This window comes from Pteropus vampyrus, unplaced genomic scaffold (genome assembly GCF_000151845.1).
Source record: "Pteropus vampyrus isolate Shadow unplaced genomic scaffold, Pvam_2.0 Scaffold43, whole genome shotgun sequence".
Classification (NCBI taxonomy): domain Eukaryota; kingdom Metazoa; phylum Chordata; class Mammalia; order Chiroptera; family Pteropodidae; genus Pteropus; species Pteropus vampyrus.
The window spans coordinates 2493792-2515145 of record NW_011888824.1 but is presented as its reverse complement, the minus strand read 5'-3'; the positions used below and the strand labels follow the sequence as shown (position 1 = coordinate 2515145).

Below are 21354 nucleotides of genomic sequence, written 5' to 3'. Positions count from 1 at the left end.
TTACTTCTAAAGAAATGTCTATCATTCTCACGCTGCACTCTTGTGATTTCTGCTTCTTCTAAATCCTGCCCTCTAGAACAATAAAGTGATTTTAAAATAAGTAAACTATGATTTAATAGCCTATCTCCTGGCCTGTAATGATTACACATCTCCTCTCTTGTAGCTCACAGCAGCTGGAGGACAACTGACATTTACGGTATCATATGACCTCGAAGAAGAAGAAGAAGAAGATACAGAGGGCATACTCCAGCTTATGATTATCTTAGAGGTACAGTACAGAGAGAGTCATTTATGTTCAACTGTTTTACACTCTTATGTTATTTGAGGTTATTCTTTACCTGGTTGGTTTGACATTAATTTACATACTACTATAGAAAAATATACCTTGAGAATTTTTTATTCGTCTCATGTTTCAATCTGAGATATATCTAGAAGACTGAATATAGTCATTAAATTCCAATGATAAAGGATACATTTAGAACAGACTTGGAATTTAAATTTAAAACATGTTCCCAAGAAAATAAGTATGATAAAAATGTATAGGCAAATGCTGATTTACTTAGTTGCATTTTTTCCATCTCCCCCTTGCTTCCAAGTAGAATTTATTGGTTACTTCTTTGTTTATGTTAGGCAGAAATAAATGAAAAAGGAAACTTGTTTATTTAGGTGTAGTTAAATCTTGACTTTAAAGCTCCTAATTTATGTTAAGAAAGTTATAGGAAAAAATGCTTTTAGAATTCGAAGGGCCATAGGCAATTCCAAAATGCTGGAAGCCTAAAATTATCTTAGAGGCCTCTCCCACCTTTTCTCAGACCCCTCTGATCAACACTCACACATAGTCAAAGGCACACACTTTGCATACGCATTTATGATTCTGAATGGATTGATGTTGATTTAGCACCAGGCTCTGTTTTTCTTTGTCTTGAACCTTTCATATATGTGAATCACTGACAAAATTCTTCCCCCAAAATAAGTATTTCCAGTATTAGATGAAGTGGTATGGGTGATAATTACATATGTATATATGTATGTGCGCGACTATGAAACCGAAGTATATCTTGGAATTCCTTCGCAATGAAAGGGGTTCTCTAAATATAAAATGCTGAGAAGCTATATATTATTAATATGCATAAACTAAGAAGGGTAACCTAAGTGTCACAGGTCAGTCAGTATACTCCCTATTATGACGCCACCATCCTATCATAAACAGTAGACTGCAGGGTTTTATCTTGCTTTATTTTAAATATAGAAAAGTTCTTTAAAACAATAGTTTAATATACTATTCATTTTCTTTCCTATTTTCCTATACAACCCACATTCACCATAAAATAATATATTTGAAATATACGTTTTTTGTGCACTTGTGTAAAATCAAAGTATTTGTAATCATATACATGTATGAGTTACCAGGTATCTATTATTTTAGTTAATTGAGGAGTGGGGAGAAAGGTCATGTATAACCAAGAAGCTTATACTTTGTAATGCACCTGGTGGAGGCTATTATTTAAATCATCTGCTCTGAATTTCATATACACCAGAAAAATGCTGAATGACAAGGAAAGCCAACCTGATATTAAAAACCTGAGGGTAATCCACAAAGTGGAAAATTCAAATACGGACACTTCTCACCCTTTTATACCTACCCTCTTTTCACAGTTTTACCCTTTTATACTTTTTTTTTCCCCTTTAGGGAAATGACTTGAGAATCAGCACAGCCCAAGATGAGGTGTATCTGCAACCATCTGAAGAACACATTAATATATTGTCACTTAAAGAAGAATTATTTACTGTACATGGCACAAATATCCCAGTCAGTAGAAAAGAGTTTATGACTGTGCTTGTGGATTTAAAGAGAGTCCTCATACAAACCACATACAGCCTTGGGGTGGATGCCATCTTCAGGTAAACTCAAGTACTGCATCTCTCCGTGTTTACAAATTTACCTTGGGGCAAATACGCCTATGTTACAATAATAGTGACTTTGAAGATCTCTGGGGTCTGTTGTCTTTAATTAGTAGATAATACTGGAGCACTGTTTCTCTGAAAAGTGTTTCTATCAAAGATTTAAAAACTTAAGTACCTAGAATGAATTTGCCTTAGCCCTTTATTAGTATTGATGATTCCTTGGCAATTTTGCCAGAACATGCTATAAAAATGATCCATAAACTGAGAAATGCTACACTGGAAAATAAAGTCTCCTTTATGATGACTCAGATAGTGGGAAACTAAAAAGATATGAATTCCAGGGTACCTATCTTCACAAAGTTGTTTTGTAAAATATTTTCCCCCATTAACATATTAACTAGTTTCTGACTTAATAGTATATAGTTTGCAATAAGAAATATAAGCACCTTCGTTTAAATAGTCACAAGTCTCTTTATAAAACACTATGAGACTATAATGGCTGCATGGTGTAAAGAAAGTGGATGAGCTTTGGAACCAACCTGACTAGGAATTCAATAAGCTCTATTGCTGATTATATGTGTGACCTTTGACAAGGGATTGGTCCTTGTGGAAACTTGATTTCTTCAAGTGTAAAGTGGAGATAATAGTTCCTACCTTGCAGGGTATTGTGAAAATTATGTGTGATAATTATGCAAAGTACTCGTTACCTAGAACACTTCCAAAGGTTAGCACCTTTTTGTTCTCCATTTTTTTCCCTCAGAGAACTCCCTGACTTGAACCAAACGTGTCCATATCTGACTTATGTAGGCTGCTATGCTTTCCATTTTTAAAACAATAATGTTTGTCAGACAAAATGTAAACCACCTCTGTCTGAATGAGCTCTTTTTTTTCCCTCTTCTTTTATACTCTAATAATAAATAACACAAACTATCATGGCAACTACCTTTTAAATCAGATTAGGTTAGACGATCAAATTTGACCCCAAACTGACAGCTTGGCATACACATAACCAAAGCAATGTCTCCAGTATTGGTTTGTCTATAAGAGGGTTTCTTTTTATTGCTGATGCTCCCTAAGCCCCATCATTTGCTTGTGCTACCTCGTTTGTCTTTCACTTGTAGTATTTCAACTGTGTGTAATCATTACCATCTCCCAAAGGAGGGAATTACAGATTCATAAACAGGACTACTGCCAAACAATGTACCTCTTTTACCCAGGCAATTCTGCTAGAAGCTGGGTTAAAATGCCATGAGGAGGAGAAGTATCACTTAGAAATTAATTATGTTTTTTCCCATTTAGTAAATAGAGATTGTCATGATGTTTAAACAGTATAAGAGATGAGTCCTCTGGCTTTCAAAATGATTGATAACCAAATTGACAAAAACTGGCTAGGGGGCTTTTTTATTTTTGTCAGCATTGCTCCTCAGACTAGCTAATCCAAAGGCATTTTCCCCTTATTTATGTCAGATAATTTTAGTGTCTGCCCATCTTAAAATCATCAGTTTCATTTGAAGCCTTTTGAAGTTTTCCCACATATGAGTGATGTGTTCACAGAGCATGGCTATGGGAACTGACATAGGAGCTAATCCAAGTAGGTGGCTGCTTTCTGGTTCAAGAAGTAAAAGCTAATGTCAGATTTGAAACTCCTACCCTTTTCAGGTGATCCTGAACGTCGGCATGAATTCTGAGTCAATAAGCTTGTTATAGTTTATTTATCTCTAATCTACTAGTGGATCGAGTCATATTTGTAAAACATTATTTGAATTGATTTCAACTCGTCTTGCACAGTAGGCTTCCAACTTGGTATACAGTTTGTGTGCAAGCACAAGTAAATCGAAGCTATCTAAACAAAAATTCATGTTTAGAGTTATTTAAGGAGGGTTTATGTCCATGGTAGTTCTCAGCAAATGGGCTTAAATTCCTCCAGTTATGTGGTTACAATAGTCCCCCCTTATCTGCAAGGATATTTTCTAAGACTCTCAGGGGATATCTGGAACCACAAATAGTACCAAACCCTGTATACTATTTTTTTTTCCTATACATACATATCCATGACAAAGTTTAATTTATAAATTAGGCATAGTAAGGTATTATCAAGAAAGACTAACAGTAAAATAGAACAATTATAATAATATACTGTAATAAAAGTTATGTAAATGTGTTCTCTCTGTCTCTCCTGTAATTTTTATATTTTTCAGTCCAAAACTATTCTATGCATCTGTGTAACTATGCCTTATTTGCAATAAATGGCTTGGTGTCACTTGTTTCAGGGGCTGCTTTGCTGAAATCTTTGTAGGGCTCGATGCTTCCTGGCACAACACGTTGCCATCAATTATTAAGTCAAGAACATTCACCTTTCATTTAAAGGAAGTACTTTATGGCTTCTCTTTGGCACATCTGAATTGCCAGCATCGCTACTCTTGTGCTTTGAGACTATTATTAAGTAAAAAAAGGGTTACTTATTAGTAAAATATTAAGTAAATATATGTGGCTATACCTCAACAATCAGCCTAATAACCAAGACAGCTACTAAGTGACCAAAGAGCAGATAATGCATACAGCCTGGATACACTGACCAAAGTGATGATTCAGGTCCAGGTGGGACAGAGCAAGAGGCTGTGAAATTTCATCACACCACCTACAATATGCACAACTTATAACATAAATTGTTTATTTCTGGGATTTTCCATTTAATTTTTTTGGACCATGGTTGATTGTGGATAACTGAAACCATGGAAAGTGAAACTATGGATAAGGGTGGATTACTATTGACGGACTTGAATAGTGAAAGGAGAACTGGATCGTAGCTCAGGATTTTGACTTTTGTAAGGTCACTATGAGAATGGTGTTAGTGGGTCGCAAAAGCACTTTGCTAATGATAAGTCAGCACACAAAAATGAAGCATTTCTATCTGAACTGCATTATTCCAAGGAAGAACATTTTCTCTAAGTACCATGAACACTTGGAGACATCTACTGATATTTCTAAAATTGTGAAAGGTTTTGTTGTCATTCATTTCCAGAATGCTGAGAAGCCCATAGAATAAAATCAATTGATTTCCTTCCCACTGTCTTCATTGATAAGATAAAGATAAAAAAACAAAATTGTCAACCTTCTTTCAAAAATGTAAGAGAAATCAGCTTAACCTAATTGCACGTCTTTCTCTTTTAAATTCTCCATACCATACAATGTAATATTACTCAGCTATAAGAAGAGATGAAATACTGCCATTTGCAACAACATGGATGAGCCTTGAGATAAGCATACTAAGCGAAATAAGCCAGACAGAAAAAGTTGAAAACCACGTGATATCATTTATATGTCAGATATAAACCTGAAAGCAACAAATATACATGACAAACTAACAGAGACTCATGGACATGGACAATAGACTAGTGGTTACCAGAGCGTGGGGCAGGGTGGGGAGGGAGGGAATAAGGTAAATGGGATAAAAGGGGTCAAATATGTGGTGACAGAAAGAAACCTAACTATGGGCAGCAAACATACAATGCAAAATATATATGACTTACTGTTGAATTTTACACTTGATGCTGGATTTCGTTAATGAATGTCACCATAATAAAAAAAAATTAATTAATTTTTTAAAAATTCTCCATACCTTAGATTTAGTAGCATCTCTGATATTTAACTCATCAAGGAGCCTATTCAGCTTTTCTTAAACACCAGTTTGATAAATAACTTTGCAAAAATATTTTTTTCACCTTATGGTATACATAGTATAGTTTATCAAATTTCCAATCTCCTCCTTTTGGAATATTTTATTTCCCTGAACTCTGAGGGTAGACGCGATCATGTGACTTGATTTGGCCAATGAAATGTAAACTAAAGTGACATATCACTCCCTCTACACGATGGAAGCATCGAATTGCCAGAATAAGACTCTCTGAAGCTTGTTCAGCTACCAGAAGATCAAAACAGCCTGAAACATTGATAGCACGTGAAGGTCAGCTACTCTGAACAGTCATCCGGGCCTATAGAGGATTTTACATGAGTAAACTTTCGTTTTCTGTTAAACTATTGAAAATTTGGAGTTGTTTGTTTCCACAGCATGAGCCCATCATGACTTTATCATTATGCACCCATCTGTCTTTCTTGCTTGAAAGTAAATACAGAAACTTTTCAAGGCAAGATGTTTTCACATGGCTTTTAGAGTAAATTTGGGGTATTTTTTTTTTGTATCAAAAATATTACACAGAATTTATATAATAAATAATTTAGAAAAAATCCTTATTTAAGAGGGAATCTTTTTGATAATCACAGAAAGAGTGTTGATAGCATACTTTTTTTTCTTTTGAAAGTAATGATATTGGTGATTACCTGTATAGTTTAAAGAAATTATACTGATGCGGATTCTAGGACTTAAAAAGATTTATGCAACTTGCTAGGTATCAGGCCGTTGGTAAGAGTTCAACCAGGATATAAACACACATGTATTTCCTCCTCATAATCTTTGACCGCCTCCCAAATTTATTCTGTAAATATTGGATTCATTTAGTCTGCTAACATTTACTGAGCACCTTCCCTGTGTACCTTTCTAAGTCTCAGTTCCCTCTTCTCTAAAATGGCAGAAACAATATTTAACTTTCAAGATCGAAAGCTAAGTAAGAAAATGATATATCTAAAACACCTAACATGCTATCTAGCATATGTTGGGAGGCAGTGAGGGTAACAAGATGATCACTGGTGTTAGAGTCATACGTAGGTTTGAATTTGTGCTGTGTACCATTTTCTAACTGTATTATATAGACATAGCACATCATTTCTCTGAGCCCCAGGTTCTTTATTCATAAATATGGACAAAAATACGATTATGTCATTGGGTTCATTGATACTTAAACGAGATATCGGTCAAGGCCCCATTATTATGCACAGAACATAATAGATATTCAGTACATAATAATTGCTATGATGTGACAGTTCTAGGCTAAGCAACAAGGATATAAAGATAGATAAATGATCATTGACTTCAAAGTATGAAAGGGAGACCATATTATAATAGTGCAGTAGAAGTGTGCATAAGGAACACTGGTGGGACTAAGGAAGATATGAATTCTCATCTTAACATTTAGTATATTTTTGATGAATGGCTGCAGCAGTATCAGATTCTGTCAGTTATTTCTCTTGTTTGATGTGGAATTGAAATGTTTGGAGAAAATATCTCTTTCCTAGGTGGTCCACTCAATAATTGGGCCACTGAATGATTTTGTTGTCTTTTTAGAAATTGAATAAAAATTATTAGGCTTCTCAAATTAAGTACTTTGTAGAATTTCCACAAGACAAAAGCTAAAAAAAGTTTTGAGTCATTATCTTATGCTTTGAGCAAAATGAAATAGAAAAAAGCGACATAACAGCAATAAGATCTTTATCTTTGGTGGCTAAGCCAAAGTAACTTTCATTAAAGTAGAATTAAATGGATATCTTCATATGTAAAAAAAAGAGGTTAGGAAAAAAATATTATTTTAAGAGATTTTAAGATAAAAGTCTTGTTTTGAAGAAATTTTGAATTTTATTTTTTTAGTGAAGCATAACATATATAACTCTGGTAAAAAATATAGTAAAACAAAAATATTGAGAACAATCTTTAAGGTAGTATCAGGACAATGTTTCTGATATGATTCCACTATTCTGAAACTAGCTTATATAATTATATATTTTCTCTTAATCCATCACCTTATCTGTATAGCCAAGACATAGTAATAAGGAGAAATAGCCAGCTAAAACATTTATTTGACTTAGTTGACAAATCTTTGATAGTTCATGAATCTCCAAACTTTAGGATTTTATTATTGCCAGCATTACGTATATAAATGAATGCAGCCTGGTATCCAGAAAACAAAATGACCATATTGAAGGCGGGGAAAAAATAACAACAACTCCAGCCTTCTTCATGAGTAACACTTAAAACTGTTAAACACATTAAAATCCCATTTAACAAGTAGCAGAACCTAATGAACACTGGGACTGCTCAGTGAATACTAATGTGGAATATTGCTAGGAAAAAAATGTTTGTGTGTTAAAATTTCTCTTAGCTCAAAATGGTGACATAGATTAAGGAAAAGAACATCTGTTGTTCAAAAGACAAATGAAATTTGGCAGTTCATTGAAAATATTTTTGTTTTTGTTTGGTTATATTTTAAATCGTTTCTTAAAAAGTACTTAATTACTCATTTTTCTATTTTGTAATTTCCCAATACTTTCTTTATAATTTGCATATCAATTTTATATTGAAAATCCTGGGACTATATCTATATGAAATTGACCAGTCTACTGTTTAGTAAATTATAATAGTCTTTCATATGATAATCAACTAATATAGCACTCATGAAATCATTTAATTCTGAAATTAAAGTGATAAGAAATATAAATTCATCATATGATAATCCATTAATTGCAGGCAATTAGGTATCAAGACATTTAGATGATTTCTGGCCTTTAGCCTTGAGTCTGAAAAATAACACATTTTAAATATTTTTTTTTTGGTATATCAAACAAGTAATTTGTCTTCTACTTATCTGCTTTTATTTATCTAAAATATAGATACTAAGCTTTAGTGTATTGCTTGTCAGGGACTTTGTTACTAATTGTTTATAATATAACTACATTCTATTCATCTATCCACTTGTTTATCATTTATGTATTAATGTATGTATGTATTTAGCCTTGTGTCCATCCATTCATCCATTCATGTATCGATCCTTTTTCCTATTCAACAAAAAAATGCATTGAGCATGTATTAAGATGATTAGGCTATGTTTACAGATGACACAACAGGATCTCTTTTCTCAAAGAATAGGTCATCAACTCATGTCAACATAAACAAGAACTATCCTTAGTTTGGTAACTCTTCCAAACCTTATGTTGTGTTAAGAAAAATTGACAGACACAGAACTTCCACTCCTACATATATACCCCAAAGAATTAAAAACAGCTTCTCAAAAAATACATGTACACAAGTTCTTACAGCAGTTCTACTTACAATAGCCACAAAAAAAGAAACAAACATCCATCGATAGATGAATAGATAACCAAAATGTGGCATATTCATAAAATAGACTATTGCTCAGCAATAAAAATAAATGAAATATTGATACATGTTACAACATGAATGAACCTTGAAAAATTATTCTAACAGAGAGGAACCAAACACAAAAGATAATTTATTATATGATTTTATTCTCATGAAATATCCAGAATAGGTAAATCCATGGAGATAGAAAGCAGACTTGTGCTCACCAGGAGTTGGGAGGAGTGTAATAGGGAGTGACTGCTTAATAGGTAACGAGGTTTGCTTTTGGGCTAAAAAAAAATATTTAGAACTAGATAGAGATGGTGGTTGCAAAACATTGTGAATGTACTAAATGACACTTTAAAGTAGTGAGTTTTATATTATGTGATTTCACCTCAAAAAAACAAAAAAACAAACAAAAAAAACATGTACAAGGTTATTTGGTGAAAAAAAAAAAAAAAAAAGACCAGCTAGAGATTTCCTAAAACTCTCTGTGTGACTGTGTGAACACTGTAAAATAGTGATTTTTAATGCTTATCAGTTTAGGACCTTCTGCCAGGTTGTTTAAACTGTACCCCGAGAGAAGAAAGCATGCAAAAAATAGGGTTTAATGAGTTTATCCGTAGCTGAAGATAATCTGCTTGTCTTTAGAGGGTGCCGGCTATAATTAGCACCTGATGATCCCATCCAAATGCCTATTTTCTGAAATTTCAAGTTGCTTCCTTTTCTACTTTTTCCTGATTATGTATGAATTCATACATATTCCAAAGTACTATCAAAGGTCTAGGATTGGTAAAATGGGTAAAAACAATAAAGATTTTAGAAACTTGTTGCTGAAAAGGTTAAAGCTTTGCTAAAGTTTATCATATTTGAAGATACATTTAATGGATTTATTAGCTTTGTTCTCTGGCTTGATTACAGCGTACATTCCCCAAAGTGGCAAGCTCTTTGGTAATTGTGAATTGTCAATCAATAAAAATCTACCACCACTCTTAAGAATAAAATAAAATGCATGTCCTAGGAAGAGTCAGTTGCATCTTCCTTAAGTTAAAGGATGGCATATGTTATGGAAGTCTATCAATCATTAAAACAACAATAATTATCATTATGCATTAATAGTATTCATTTAATTTTGTGCTCTTAAGTTTAAAATATATTTTTATTCTTTAAAATGACAAAAAGCTGGTTTTGGGGATATGAATAGTATTTCTTGTACTGTTCATGTAGTCATTTTTTTCTTTCAATGGTCAATGAGAATATGTTAATAAAATGCCTACTATTTAATAATCACCCACATGTGTTATATCTTATCAAGAACTTTATATTCATTATTTAATTTAATCCTTTAATCAAGCTCTTCATAAGTGGATTTTTAAATTATCCTCGTTACATAGATGACAATATTGAGGCCTAGCGAGATTAAGTAATTTCTCCTTGGCTACAGGATTGGTAAATATCAGAGACAAGATATGAATCCTGGTCTATTTAACTCCTGAGTTTGTGTTCTTAACAATTAAGTTTTAAAAATTCCTTCTGTTAAAAAAAATGGGAAAAAGCTGCTAAGACACCAGTAACATTTATTTAAATTGCAAATGTATATTGTTTACATAATTTTTGGAAGGAAATACATACACACACATAATATGCATATACTGTATACCAATTATGTAATAGCATTTTTCAATTTAGCCGAACCAACTTTTTCCAAAAATAATGAGTGATACCAAATCACTTGCTAAGATCAGCAGACTGTACAGAAGTACCAATAAAGTGAAACCCATAGTTACAGAGAACAATGAATTTAATTTAGACCCAAAACAAATTAAGAAAATAGTTCTAATTACTTTAACTGAACATTTGAAAGTGTTTCACATTTACCTACCAATGCGCAGATTTATTTCTGAGAAAAAGAAACCAAAATAACTCTTCCATGTTTTCTCTTTCTATCTTTCCTTCCTCCCTTCCTTATCTCTTCCTCTCTCCCTTCTTTTCTCCCACCCTTTCCTCCTTTCCTTCTTTCTTCCTTTCCCTTTCTTCTCTTTCTCTTCTATCTTTCAATTTAATGACTCACACTGAATATTTATTTTTACTATTTCTCCACTTTTAATCCTCTGCCTATAGTCTTTTTCCACTTTATTCCTATTTTCTCCCCTGCTTTTCTAGTTTAAATGTTAAATCACTGATATGAATGCTTTCTATTTTAAAATTCTTTTCAACCATGTGACTTTAAATTTTCAAAAAAATAAAATAAAATAAAACAGCCAAAAAACAAGGAATGAACAAGAATGTTTTCATATCTTTTCAGCATTCTATGGGGGTAGTTATTATAAGCACTTTTAACTTGGCAGACTTTTACCTAATATAATAAATGACCAGAGCTTCAAGTTATGGGTATTCATTAGCCTTCCTTCTCAACACAGATAATTTGCTTATATATACATCATCGTTACTATGTTGTTCCTCAAGCCATATAATACCTAAGGGCTTGTTTACTTATTTGCCATCTCTTTTTTCCTTCTGTCCCAGGCTGAGCTCTGTTGGCCTTGAATCTGCTGTCCCCTATCCTACTGATGGAAGCTTTGCAACAGCTGTGGAAGTTTGTCAATGTCCACCAGGGTATACTGGCTCCTCTTGTGAAGTAAGTTTACAAGAATATATCCTCAGTGCATTCCAAGTTCCTTCATCATTGCTTTTAATAAATTGTTCTAAAAACAGTCTGTTTTTTTTTTTCTATCAAAGTTTAGACAAACAAATGATAGTGTATTACTAAAAGAAGGAACTTTAATGTATGCCGAAAAGTCATGGCCTTTAAATAGACCTTTTAAAATGGCTTTCAAAATGTTATCTTGAAATTATGTTTTTTTGAGATATTTTGCCTTACTGTAGCTGAAAATGTGATGTTTTTGTAAGTGTTTGTTCCCTATTTAATCAGTCCAAAAAATAAGGTAGATTATAGTGGAGTAATATTTCAAAATATTTCTCCTTTACTCCTCAATACTTACAAAAATTTTTTTCTTTTCTTCATATGTTAATCTCATGCACTATACTCTTTCTCTACTTATTCCCAAGAATACAGCCAAATCACAATCATATGAAGGACACAATCTTTAAAATATAAAGAACATAGTATATGGAAGAAATACCTACAGGTCACTGATTTGTTTAACATCTAGTTTCAGATATTTAGTTGTCTCAATAGTCTAGATTCATAATACTATTAATGTTTCCTAATACCACAGTGTGTCATTTTAAGATAATATGTTTATTTACTTTTATGCATTTTCTTTAGGTACTTTGAAAATTGGTTTTACTTGAAACCTGGTCAAAAATGTAAACACCATTTTTCTGGTAGAAGGCATGACTTGCGGATAAATAGGAGTTTACATTCTTTAAAAATGGTGCCTTTAAGGAATCATTTGAGTGTACCAAGATGTTCCACTTCAGCACACTACCCCATTATGCCATTTATAGAAATACTCTAGGCATTGCTTTGTCAGTTCTCTTGTACTTTAAAATAAGGTATGCTTCAAGAGGATACGCAGGGTTTAGAGTCAAATTTGTAACAAAATGTGTTTAAAAAAAAAAAAAAAACTGCCCTCAGATTTACCTATCTAGAAATAAAACAAATTCATTGGAGTATTTGCTTTTCTGAAATTCTTATAAAGAAGAGAAAAACAATTGTGGAAATAAATTAGCTCTGAGAACCTAAGTTTGATTTTACATATTAAATGCATGCTGTATTGGCTGAAACATATTTTTTTATTAAAAGCTTAGCAGTTTTTATTTCAAACCAGAAAGCTTTCCTTCAACCTTTAAGTTTTTATTTCAAATGGAATAATAAATACCTTGATTGTATTCTTGCTTTAATACTTATTCCCACGTTAGTTATTCTCAGTACCTTTCATAATCTTTTATATAAGTTCCAAATGCCCATAGAATATAAAATTATCTGAATATTAGAGTTGTTTAATTGGCTATACCTTTTGTTTCTTCTTTCCTTTCTTCAAAAATATTTATTGCAAATCTTTGGTAAATTATGCACTAGATACTGAGGATATTATCAGAAGATTACATCATAATCTCTGTTCTTAAAGACTTAACAATATGTTTAGGGAGAAAGAATAAATACCTATGAAAAATTGGATCACAGCACTATATAATTAAGAGACCAGTAAGTGGCACAGAACGTAAGTGCAATAATCATTCAAAGAGGTTAGCAATTCCAATAGAGAGAGATGGCAAAGAAAGTATCTTGAAGTGAAAATAAAAACCTCAAATTGGATGCTAAATAATGGTAACATTTTTCCAGAAGCATGCGAGTATAGAAGAGTCAGAACAAAGAAGAAGAGGAGGGATAATAAAAGCTTCCAGTGCCTGTCTCACAATAATTATTTGAAAAAGTTATTATTTAATAAATAAAATAATTTAGTTGAATCAGGAAACAATGAATTCTGGAACTTTAGAGTTTCTCCTCATTTTTTCTACTCTCAAACAATTTCTTCTTTTATCAAAAATTCCTATCCCTAGACTCGCTATTATCCATTCCTATCCTTTCCTGATTTCATTTGCTTTTTTACTGTAGTCATAAGGCCAGGGCACTTAAGCTTTGTTATCACTAATATCTATAGACCCTTGAAGAGCTCAGTAAAGTCCAACTATTAATGTCCTAATTCTAGGTTTTCAAAACTAGATCAAAGAACTCCATTATAAAATTATTCTCTTTTATTTCATTTGGGGCCAGAGTGTTTATTTAGAATCACTTTTTCTCATCTCTACTTGACTTATAAATTCCTCTATGGTTCATCTTTCAAATATTTTCTTTTTTAATATCACCATAATTTATTTCACATGACAGGTGGGATGGGTGAGAAAGTGAAAGCAAAGTAGGATACTGAAAAAAAAGTATTTTAATTCTGATCTGTTTCCTCCTTTATATGTGGAAATAGTAACTACCTCATAGAAGTCTTTATACTTTCATTTAGCTAACAGATATTGATGACCATCTATTTTGAGACAATCAAGACCCAAGACATGGATGGTAATGTGTGAACAATACAGATACTGTCCTTGCCCTCAAGGACAGTACATTTAGTGGAAGGCTAGACAGTATGCCAGTAACCAATTTTTTTTTAAAATGTGATAAATGCCATAAAAAAAATAGACAGAGTGTCTCAATAGTGGTATTGAGAATGGGTGTAGGAAGATTAGAGGGGAAGCACTACATTATAAACCATTGTCAGGAAAGGCTCTCTGAGATGGTAACATCTAAACTGAGTTTAGGATCACCTATGTAAAAGGACCTGATGAGGAAGTAGGATAGAGCTTGAGGTCTGCAAGCACCTGAAAGGAGGCGAATATTACTGGAATTTAGTAAGCAAAAGGAAGAGTGGCATGAGGTGTGATTGGAGGAGCCAGATCACTCAGAGCTTTGCTTATGTGATAAGAATTTGAGATTTATTCTAAGTGCAATGGAAAATTATTAGAAGGCTTTAAGCTAGGTGTGCCATGATTGAGTTATATTTTTCGAAAGTTATTTTAACAGTGTGAAGAACATATTGTAGAGGTCAAGAACAGTAAGAAGAAGAATGGTTAATGTGCTATTTTGGCAGAACACAGCGATAATCACAGTTTGTGTTAGGATGACGGCAGGGGAAGTAGAAAAACATGTGTTTATTCTATATATACTTTGATAGTAGAACCAGGAGGACTTACTAATAGATGACACGCCAAAGAAGAATTGAAAGAAATAAAGCATTTAAGAATGAGTCAGATTACTAGCTTGAACAATTGGATATAATACCATTTACAGAGCTGGGAAAGAGCTGGTGGTGGAGGTGGCGGGGCAGCAGCAGGAAGGATCAACAGGTCCTTTCAGAAATATTAGTTTTGAAAAACTTGTAAAGTGTAGATATCAATGTACAGTTAGAATATGCAGCTCTTGAACTCAGAATATATGTCTGGTTTAGAGATATATATTTGAAAGGCATTATCAGCTATGTGACTGCATAAAATTACCTAGGAGAGAGTGTGATCAAAAAAGAGAAAAGTAACCTAGTCCCCAGGAGCTCCTGACAATGAGAAGTAGGGTCAAAGAGGAGATAGCAAAGAGATAGGGCAGGAACTTGGGGATTGAGGTGTCATGAAAACTAAAGAAGAACGTACTGAGGGCGAAAAGAATCAACTAAACCAGTGTTGATAAGTCACATAACATGCAATTGTAGAACTGTCCACTGGATTTGGCTACCTGAAATTTTGTGACATGGACAAGAGCAGTTTTGATTGAGTGGTGGTGACACAAGAGAGGTTTGGATAGAATGAAGAGTAGAAGAGAAGTGAGGAAGCAAGGCTTTTTAAAATAATTTTACTAAGAAGAAAAGCAGGTAGGTAACTGGAAAGTTATGGGATATTAAGGAAATAATTTTGTCATTTTTGTTATATCTGTTAGTTATTGATGGAGATAGTAGATCATATTTTTGAGCTGATAGTATTGATCTAATAGAAAAGAAACCTGTGCAGAGAGGTAATATTGCTAAGACAATAGAGAATGGGATACAGATTACAAGTGGAGTGATATTAGGAACACTGCATGGCTACCCACATTATTTCAGAGGGGAATATGGCAAATGGAGATAAATACTTGTGCTTCTGAACTTGATAGTGGAAAGATGGCTTCCTAAGGCTTCAGTTGTCTTTGTGACTAGTGAGATGAAATCATTGGCCAAGAGAGGTACAGAGTTGGGAAGTTTGAGAAAGAGGATGTGGTATAAGCAGCACATTTGCAGAGTATAAAAATAAAGCATATTAATGTCAATCCTGTGAATATTTGTCCTGAAAAGAGAAAATCAGTTCTCTCTCTATTATCAACACTTTTAATTTCTATCCCCTTCTGGATATGTAGCTTCACCAGTTTTTAGAAATATACATTACAAAAGAAAATCTTTTCTATAATGAATCTAAGTGGCAAAAATTTTAATGGGGAGAAGTTATTAGGAAGGAATAGAAAATTAATCCCTTTTTTTTTTGTACTGCCCAAATTAAGAGGAAAGTTGATTTTACTTTCCTTTCAAATATGAAGTATTGGTACATCTTTTTTTTTTTTTTATGTGTTTGTTATCGATGTTCAAACTTAAGAGTCCTCATATCCTGAGGCAGAAGGAACATTTTTAACAACACACAAGTCTATATAGTTTATTACTTCAGTGATTTTTCTCGTTTTCATTTTCAACTGGGGGAAAAAAAGACCTTTTCATGATATATTATGTTGTAGCTAACCATCCAGAAATATGGTAAATAACTCACAAAATGCAATTATAACTTGAGGGGGGTCATAATAGAGGGCAGCAACATTTGCACCCCTTATTTTGCATCCAATCTAGCTTGTAGTAATTCCCACAGAAGGAAAACTTAATTGAGGGTAATAGTGGACTTGGACTAGGAGTTGGCATTGATACACAGATACTCTAAGACCCAAATATTCTTTTTAATCAGAAGTCTGTTTTTATCTGATAAAGTGTTTCATACTTTACAAAAGGAATGATGAAAATGATTAATATGAGTTCTAGTAGAATAATACCACAAAACAAAATATCAAGAGAATATATGGTAAATAAATCATAAACTATTTTTTGCAAACTTGAGAAAGCATAATAGGATGAAGGAAATTCAGAATGAAAGATATGAATTATACGTGTGTAGAAGTCAGCTATGTATGTGATCAAATGTAAGAGTGGGACGCTATTTTTCTTCCAAATGATTGCAAAGATTTTTCTGAAAGTGATGGTTTTAAAGGCAGTTTATATGTGAGAAAGGTAGCATATTGAGAGAATCAACATTCCTTAGGATGCCATTTGGTGCTAGAATAGGCTAAGGTTTTCTTAAGAATCCTTTTATGTCAGCTGCTTTTTTCAGTACTTTTCTTTCTAATTTTCCTGTCTGTACCTTTTACTTTGAGACTGTCACATTTCAATTCTTTATATCTCTACTTTATTTTACCATTTCAGAAGAAACACCAAGCTAATGCTCCCTCTAATCTCATTCCTGCCAAAAACGCTAAGGTCAGTATGAAGGCCGCCCTCCCCCTCCGCCCCCCACGCATCTCGAGGAAGCGTTCTGTAGCAATGTTTCAGTAATGTCAAAGTTTTGACAAGCACATTTGCCGAGTTTGCTACGTAAACATTTTTCTTTATCTAAAACAAGACAAAAAAACAAACTTTTAAAGATACCTCTGAGACTGACTTGAAACCTTACCTTTTTTCAGTCATGTTGGCCTAGGCACAGACGAGTTAACGGCACTATTTTTGGTGGCATCTGTGAACCCTGTCAATGCTTTGGTCATGCGGAATCCTGTGATGACATCACTGGAGAATGCCTGGTAAGTACTTTCTTCTTTGGGGATGCTGACTGACAAGGCTGAAATCAGCTCAACAGGCCCCGAAATTCAATTATTACCTGTGGGAACTTAAACACTTGAGTCAACAAGTGATTTGACACAGATCTTTATATCTAACTGAGTTGGAAGTTGAAAATGCCCTTTCATATGGGCTCTCCCTCAATAACAGATATTCCGAAGTGTTTATTCGTATTAGTCTATGAATTGAATTAGGATCAGATACATTAAAATAAAATATAACTAATGACTGAGATATAGGTCTACCACGAATATATATGGTTTCAATTTCCTCCATAAATCTACCAAAAATACTTCTCCAACAGAAAACGGTTTTATCTTCGTAATAGGAAAGTAAAATATAACTTTATAATAGACATAATTCAGTTTTTTCACATTGAAGACAGCATACTGCATTTTTTTTAATTTTAAAATTTCAACATTTAACTAAATATAAAGTATCATATGTAGATTCAAAAGTAATAAGTATATTCAGTACATATTCACCAGAGCTGCTTACTCGTACTTTTAAGTCTACACTTTAACCAGAAAATAAAAAAGCTCTACAGAGGGCAAAGCCCTCTCTATCCTGCTAAGGAGCCTTGGATTGGAGAATTACACTGAATAGGCCATTCTGATTAACTCAAGGGCATGTTAGTTTTATATTGTCTGACACGGCATGAAGCTTGAAACAACACTTCTCATTTCATTAGTCTTGCAGAAACACAATTTGAAATGGTGCCAATTTAGGAAGATATCATACTCTTATTTCTCTGTAGCGTTTAAGGCAGACTCTGTTCTCTGTATTTCTTAACGTTCCTTCTTTCTCTTGTTCATCCCCTGTACCTTTTCTTCTACATAAAAGCTTCTGGGAAAAATCCAAAATGAAAATTCAGGGCTTTTGTTTTAATGTAATTTGGCATTTAGATTTATTGATGCTCTTTCTGTTTTCTCTCTATAATATTTTACGTATTTGCTTTGCAGTATAAAGCATGATATCCTTAATTTGTAGATTTTTCTAATGGCATTTTTATTAATATAAAAATGAAGTAATTTTGACTTTAATTAGACCATAAGTCTTTTAAAATGTATGTTGGGAAAAATATTGGATTACCTTTAAAAACTTTATTAACATGCGATAGGAAATATTCAGACCAAAACTGACAAGGGTTTGCTTTACTTAAACCTTAAAAGACAAAAATAAATATATTACAATGACAGACTTATGATGGTCACAATAGTAACATTTCATGTTAAACTCATTAGTATTAAATAAGATCATGCTTTTGGCCCTTTTGGCTTTGTGATGTTTCTAAAAATGAAAGCCCTTTATTTAGAATAAAACAGTTTCATTCAGCATAATTTTGAGAGGGAGAAGGAAGGGAGCAATGATTATTTGACACTTTCTACTAATGAAACCTAGCTTATTGACTGTTTCATAGACAGGGAGATAGGATGCTACCTTACATTACAGAGGGAATCTTAGGGAAACAATAGAGATTTTGATGATAGAGGCAGAAGCTGGTGTTTTGGGAGGTTTCCATTGTGGCTGATAAATAGGCAATCATGTAAGATATTTTCTGGAGACTTTCAACTGCCTTTTATCTGAAATAGTATTGATAGATAAGTGCTGATGTTCCATTTTGAACACATTGATTCCGATAAGGTCCACAAAGAGAAAAATAATTGAACATTATATACCAAGAGCATTCTTGCTATTCAGTTGACCAACACTTTAGCTTCTTTTTTATTATTTATGTTTTTCCCTTGTATTAATCAGATGATTTATGAAATTTACAGATAAACTGCTTTTTAGTTTGCCTGGCTTTGAAATCTGATTAGACATGAACTAAAATATATTTTGGATATCAGATCACAACCTAGACCTCTGTTATAGGGTGGACCTATATGAAAAAGTCATTTTAACTCAAAGTGCATTTGAAGTGATCCAGGAAACATCCAAAGCCACATAGGAAGATTGTATACTTGCTCCTTTTCGTTGTTCTTGTGATATGTGATGTGAACAGATATTTGAAGAGAACTATTGTAGTAGGACACCTGTAAAAATAACCAACACATCAAAGTAAATCTTTCATCTTTTGATTTGGATTTTTATTATATCATTGTCTAATGTTGGTTTATAGTTTCAATTGCAAAAACACTCAAGTTTTAAGATTAATTTATTATTTCTATTAAATGAAATAAGACATTAGGGAATGTAAGAAGCCTCTACATGTTTCTTTTAAATCAGTAGTCAAAGAAAAACAGGGTCTCTGGGTTTTACAAGGTTTTCAGTTAAGTTTTAGAAACACCATTTCCAACCAGCTTAAGACATAATCAGCATTATAATCTTATTTTTTAAAACCCCTAAGTCTTTAAAGATATAATTTTGATTGTGTCATTATGACAGTAGGCAAAGAACATTTCAAGGAACATGTAATTTTTTAGGAATAGCCAACTTTAGCTAGACTTGAAAACTGAAAGGAACTAATGTGAAGATGAAATCAAAGAGAAAAACCTTTCTTCAAATTGATCCATGCTTTGTGCATTCTATCCAAATATGCTATTTAAACAACTGTTGATAGTGAAGTTAACCTCTATGCTATCTTTGAAAAAGGGTTACTAGATAAATTTGGGACAGAATTTAAAATACCTTAAAGAAAAACCTATTTTCAAGTATCCCTAGATACTAAAGAATTACCTATTCACTTGTGATTGATGAAACTGTCGAGATTTCAGAGCCTAAAAACTTCATAAATCTTGGGCTTTAGCTTCCTCAGTTTACAGAACATGTGAAGTTCAGAGAGTTAAGTGATTGGATTTTAAATTAATATCTTCTACTCAATAAAGAATCTGTCTCACTCCCCAAGGAATTTAATAAGTTATGTTCAAAAGTATTTATTTGTGTATTTTTTATTAAATCCACTTACTAAATGTAATTAAAATTGAGCTTCTTTAAAATATACTGAAAATATACTTTAAAATATACTGAAATAAATAGTAATTCAGAACTTTCATTATATTAGGTAGGCTATCCCAATGGTCATCAAATTAATAATAAATTTTTACTTTAGCTTAAAATTAATTTATATTTTAGTCATTTTCTCTACATATTTGGTTCTGATCATAATAACAAGGTATTTGTACCCTTAAACTCTGATGAATTCTTTTCAACATGAGAAAAAAATTACAGTTTCATATGTTTATAAAATTAAAAATGTATTTCAGTCATAATGAATTCATATTGTATGATATTTAACAGGCACTAGATAAGTTTTATTGTACCACTGGAGACTGAAAAAGTTATGTCTGCATGATGCCAAAACATCATACAAATATTTCTAATTGTGCAATTGGTAACTTTACAGACAATTCCATTGCTTGATTAACTGGACTGTTCACCTTTAAACTAGTCTAGATGAGTTTTGTGAACACAGCCTGAATTGATGGATATACTTTAATTAACATGAAGAAATCAAGACATAGATTATTATTTTTTTATTTTTGAAAAGGACATGGGTCTAATAAATACTAATTGACAGAAAAATGTGTTTCAGTTTAAAAAAATAAAAGTGTAAGGGAAATTGTATGTCTCTTGTGATTTCAATTTATATTAGTATACATTTAAAATTTTTAAGTATTCCTATTGTTTAATTATGAGTCAAACAAGCCCCTCGTAGATGTAATAATACATTAGTGCCTCATCCAAATCATCAGAGTCCACTGAGGTCCAAATTAATCTCTAAGGGAAGAGGGCTATAGTCTCAGAGGATTTGTGTGATTATTCACAGTTCTCCTTAAATCAACAGTTTTAAGCTGAACAATTGATTTTTACCTAGAATCAGTTACAGTTTTCATTGAACATATTTTATTAGAGCTCTATGACTATACATACACATATACGCACAGTCACGTGTACTTCCTTAAAAATATCTAAAACTAAAGAAAAAAGGAAATAAGATTTCCATTATGAAGCAAATTATAATGAATTTCAGTCATCTTTTTGTAAGCATGCATCTGCTGAAACTAGCATGTA

At 32.6% G+C, this 21354-nt stretch overlaps 1 protein-coding gene across 1 annotated transcript in view; it reads left to right on the top strand.

Moving 5' to 3' along the window:
- LAMA2 (laminin subunit alpha 2) overlaps window positions 1-21354 on the top strand; it is a 391580-nt gene that overhangs the window by 161844 nt on the left and 208382 nt on the right. The window contains exons 13-17 of the mRNA XM_023529836.1: window positions 164-268; window positions 1691-1902; window positions 11459-11570; window positions 16933-16986; window positions 17190-17303. Of these exons, the coding sequence (XP_023385604.1) occupies window positions 164-268; window positions 1691-1902; window positions 11459-11570; window positions 16933-16986; window positions 17190-17303 (597 nt within the window). The remainder of the gene's footprint in view (window positions 1-163; window positions 269-1690; window positions 1903-11458; window positions 11571-16932; window positions 16987-17189; window positions 17304-21354) is intronic.